Below are 3768 nucleotides of genomic sequence, written 5' to 3' on the forward strand. Positions count from 1 at the left end.
AACCCCGCACCATTGCGAGTGCGGCCGCAGAAGGCAGCGGCGCAGGCCCGGAGCAGCCCCGCCACGTCTCCAGGGCCACGGCAGGCCGGGGAGGACGGTGCTTGTCTCCTGACGCCGTTGGCCACACACACCAGTGAGCACAGAACCGCCCGTCGCCTTGTGTTTAGAGGGAAAAGGAACCAGCTTGTCCCTGCTCGTGTCGCTTCCGGTGACAGCGTGAACCCTGGGATCCACGAGGGGGTGTGAAGTGTGAAGGTACCCGACCCCCCGACCCCACACTCGGCTCTGACTGCGTCCTCTCCGACTCCCCTCCACACTCATCCCGTGACGAAAGGCGACGCTAACCGGCTAGAGGCTATCGTCACGGGGACAGACTTCAACAACAGGGACAGGTCTCAAACCCAGGTTAAAGCAAGGACTTGTGGAAAACAAACAACAGGACAACAGGGAGGAGGAGGACGGGAGCGACGCTCAGGACTGGCCATGAGGCCAGCGGAGACGGAGGGTTCCAGGCGAGCCCCGCCCAGCACCGGGGCTACCAGACCTGTGCCTGCAGGTGGGCTGGGAGGGGCATGGCCCGAGCCGGCCCTGTCTACACCGCCCTGACACCCTCTGCACACACACCGGGTCTCACGTCCCCCAGGCCTCTGAAGAGCCGTCCGCGAGCGCCAGGAACAGGCTGTCCCTCCTGGGGCTCCTCCCGCACCCCTCCCGTCCTTTGAGGGAAACACGGGCCCGAGCCAGCACTATGCAGGGCTCCACGTGGGCTCCTGGCCTGTGGACCGTGCACTGACAGGCGTGGCCTGGGCTGCCCCGAGGACCACGGTGCCATCGCTGTCCTCACGTAAGAAGAGAGCAAACTGGGGCACAAAGAGGGTGATTCACACGCCTGGGTCACAGAGCCACAGGTGGCAGGGCTGGCAGCGGAACCCAAGAGTTGAGCCACACGGCCACGTGGCTCTGCGCGGTGGAGGGGCTTCCACGGCGGCGGGCAGGTCTGGGACGGGGGCAGCACCCAGGGAGCAAAGCATCCCAGTCCCGAGGAGGACACTCCGGTCAGGGCTCCGTCCCGAGGCACAGCCCCTCCCCTGGGAATGGGGACGCCCACGTCAAGGGCCCCTGGACAGAGGAGGCGCCCCGCCCCGGCCCGGGACGCCGTGCAGGAGAGAAGGGCGCCCGAGCAAAGGCGGGCTTGGCCGAGTGCCACCGCAGCGGTGTTTGCGCTGCGCCGCGGCCTCGGTTTCCACACCTGGAAGGCGGGGGCACCACATGATCTGTGGCTCGCAGGGTGCGTGAGGGCGAGGCCGCGGGCCTCCAAAGCGCTCCGCACAGCAGCCGGCGGGCGCTCAGAGCTCACTGAACGCTGCTGGCTAGGACGGTCACAACCGGTTATCCCCAAATCTACACTCTGTGGCTCAGCTTCGGTAACACCTCCTTCTAGAAACTTCCGTGTTGCACATCACTACATTGTGAGGAGGAGGCAGATGAGAGAGGAAGGTGAGCTCTCACATCCGCTGCCGGTGCCGTGGAAACCAAGCCCCGTGCTCGAGCGCCCAGGGACTCTGGCGTCCCGGGCCGGCCGCCCACCCTCACCCAGCCCCGGAGCCCACTCTGCCGAGTGCTGGGCAGCCTTCCCGCGGCACAGACAGACACGGGGGGGCGGCGGGGGCACTGCGGAACACTTTACCTTCCTACGATGCCTCCTCGGGTCGCTAGGCTGACAGAGGCATGCAAAGAAAGGAAGAGAAGTCAGGTTTGTCGCACACTCTGGAGTTACAGGTTCAAGGACCAGAGCAGGCAAGGTGTTTCAAGAACAACAGGACGGACACAACTACGTAAGACTCAGAAACAACAGTACTAGAGACAGAACTTCTTCCCAGAACAGGTCCCACGAGAACTACTAGCACGCGGCGTCCTGGGTGACAGAGGTCTAACAGCTGTGTAAACCTCCCTGCGCCTCTTTCCCGTGCTGAAAACCCCGTCACGCTCGTGCAGCGCCGCCCAGCGTAGCGCCCCCACGGATCTACTCTGCTTAATGATCTGCTGGGCGTGAGCGTGAAACCCTTCCCTAGACTCTGAGTTGAAACTTCTCAAAGGTCACCCCGCTGGTTAAGGAGGGTGCCCCATGCAGGTGCGTGACAGGACCTGGAGTCACACAGGGGGCCCCTCTACGTGGCAGGGGTCCCGTGTTTCCACGTGAAAGGCCGTCCTCGTGCCCGGGAAGCCTCCAAGGCCACAGCCCCGAACACGGGCCTCGGCACCACACGGCGCGCAGCCCGTGTCCAGCTTCCGCTCGCCCGCGCCCCGGGCCTTACCTCTTCGGAAGAGACACTGGGTTTGCAGATGATTATCCGGATCGTACCCTTATTTATCCACACGGATTACACAGTGATACGCTAATTAAAACTTATCACTGTTGGGGCAAAAGCCCACTATCTAATGAGAAATGAGGATAAAGGAGAAACGGCACGAGCGAGCCAGGACGGCCCGCCGACGCTCCAGAGCACAGCGTCACGGCCACGGGAGCAGGCGGGGGGGCGGGGGGGGGGTGCGGGCTGAGGTCTGCACTGACGGCGATGAGCGGACACGAGGAAGAGGCAGGATCGGAGCCGACCACGGAGGCAGACACGCCGTCGGCCGGCACACAGAACACACGGGGGAGACACACGTCGTCACTTCTGTAACTACTTCCACAGACTCTCCAAACGGAGAGAAGCCCGGAACCACAACTGAGACCATCGAAGGGTTGAAGACCCCAGCTCATGGGCCAATCAGCTAATGAGACGGGTTATAAACATGGGCGTGTCAAACACCACGGAAGGGACAGGTCACCACTTCCTGTGCCACGGAGGTGACTCAGAGCTGATGCGACCGCACGCTGGCCAGCAATCAGCTGGGCGGGGACACAGGCTCGCGGACAGCAGTGCAGCTGGAAACACAACGCTGGACACGTGGTTTTACGAGGGAAGGGGGCGATGTGCTCCCGGAACCTAAACTACACACACGGCCAAGCCCCACAGCATTCTCGAGAGCCGCGCACCCACACCAGGAACCGAAGGTCACTGCGTTTCCAGGCCCTGCGGAGCGAAGAGGCGCCTGCGCCCCCCAGAAGCCGCCCACGTGTGCGGCTCACGCTGGCGCCGTGCCGGTCTCAGCCCCGAGCTGGCGTCGGGCACACGGCCCAGCGCACCCGAGAGAACAGGCTTAGCCCTAGTTCACTCCAGCGCTGTGGCCACGTGTCCTGGGACCTCCCCTCAGGCATCGCTGACGCCCTCTGGGCCTTGTCCACACGCCACAGGGATGGTCAGTACGTCCCTCTCGTGAGCCGTCCGGTCCCAGAAAACAAGAATGTGCCCCTGGGAGCCACCGTGCCTGGCACGGGCCCTCGTCCGCAGCTGCACAAACACAGGCTCTGAGGGGTCCGTGACACCCACTAACCGGTCATCCCAACACGGCAATTAATTAGTTAATTAATGGCTGTGCTGCTGCTGAATGCTTAAACACCGGCCGGTTTACAAGTCCTCGAAGCTCTGAGCATGACGGTGAACCGGGTTTCCTTCTGGGTGGAACACAGAACAAACCCGCTCCTGGAGTCTGGGGCTGGAGTCGGGCGCCGGGGTGGGGGGCACCGCGGGGAGAAGAGGCGAATACTCACTAGCATCATGACCCCCAGTCTGTCCACCTCCCTGGCGGGGCTGTGCGGGCCCCTCCGCGGGGTGGAGCGCCCGCTGGGGGGAGGGGAGGGGCCCGCGAGCGCGGCCGCGGGGT

At 64.0% G+C, this 3768-nt stretch overlaps 1 protein-coding gene across 4 annotated transcripts in view; it reads right to left on the minus strand.

Annotated features, from left to right (window-relative positions):
- The window catches only part of PPFIA1 (PTPRF interacting protein alpha 1), a 79445-nt gene that overhangs the window by 27489 nt on the left and 48188 nt on the right, over positions 1-3768 (minus strand). For 2 of the 4 annotated variants that reach the window (XM_029956774.1, XM_029956773.1), the window contains exons 16-17: positions 3656-3768; positions 1688-1717 (exon numbers count right to left, since the gene is read on the minus strand). In XM_029956774.1, the coding sequence (XP_029812634.1) occupies positions 1688-1717; positions 3656-3768 (143 nt within the window). The remainder of the gene's footprint in view (positions 1-1687; positions 1718-3655) is intronic. The other 2 variants (XM_029956776.1, XM_029956775.1) reach the window with 1 other exon arrangement.

Source organism: Suricata suricatta, chromosome 11 (genome assembly GCF_006229205.1).
Source record: "Suricata suricatta isolate VVHF042 chromosome 11, meerkat_22Aug2017_6uvM2_HiC, whole genome shotgun sequence".
In the NCBI taxonomy this organism is placed as follows: domain Eukaryota; kingdom Metazoa; phylum Chordata; class Mammalia; order Carnivora; family Herpestidae; genus Suricata; species Suricata suricatta.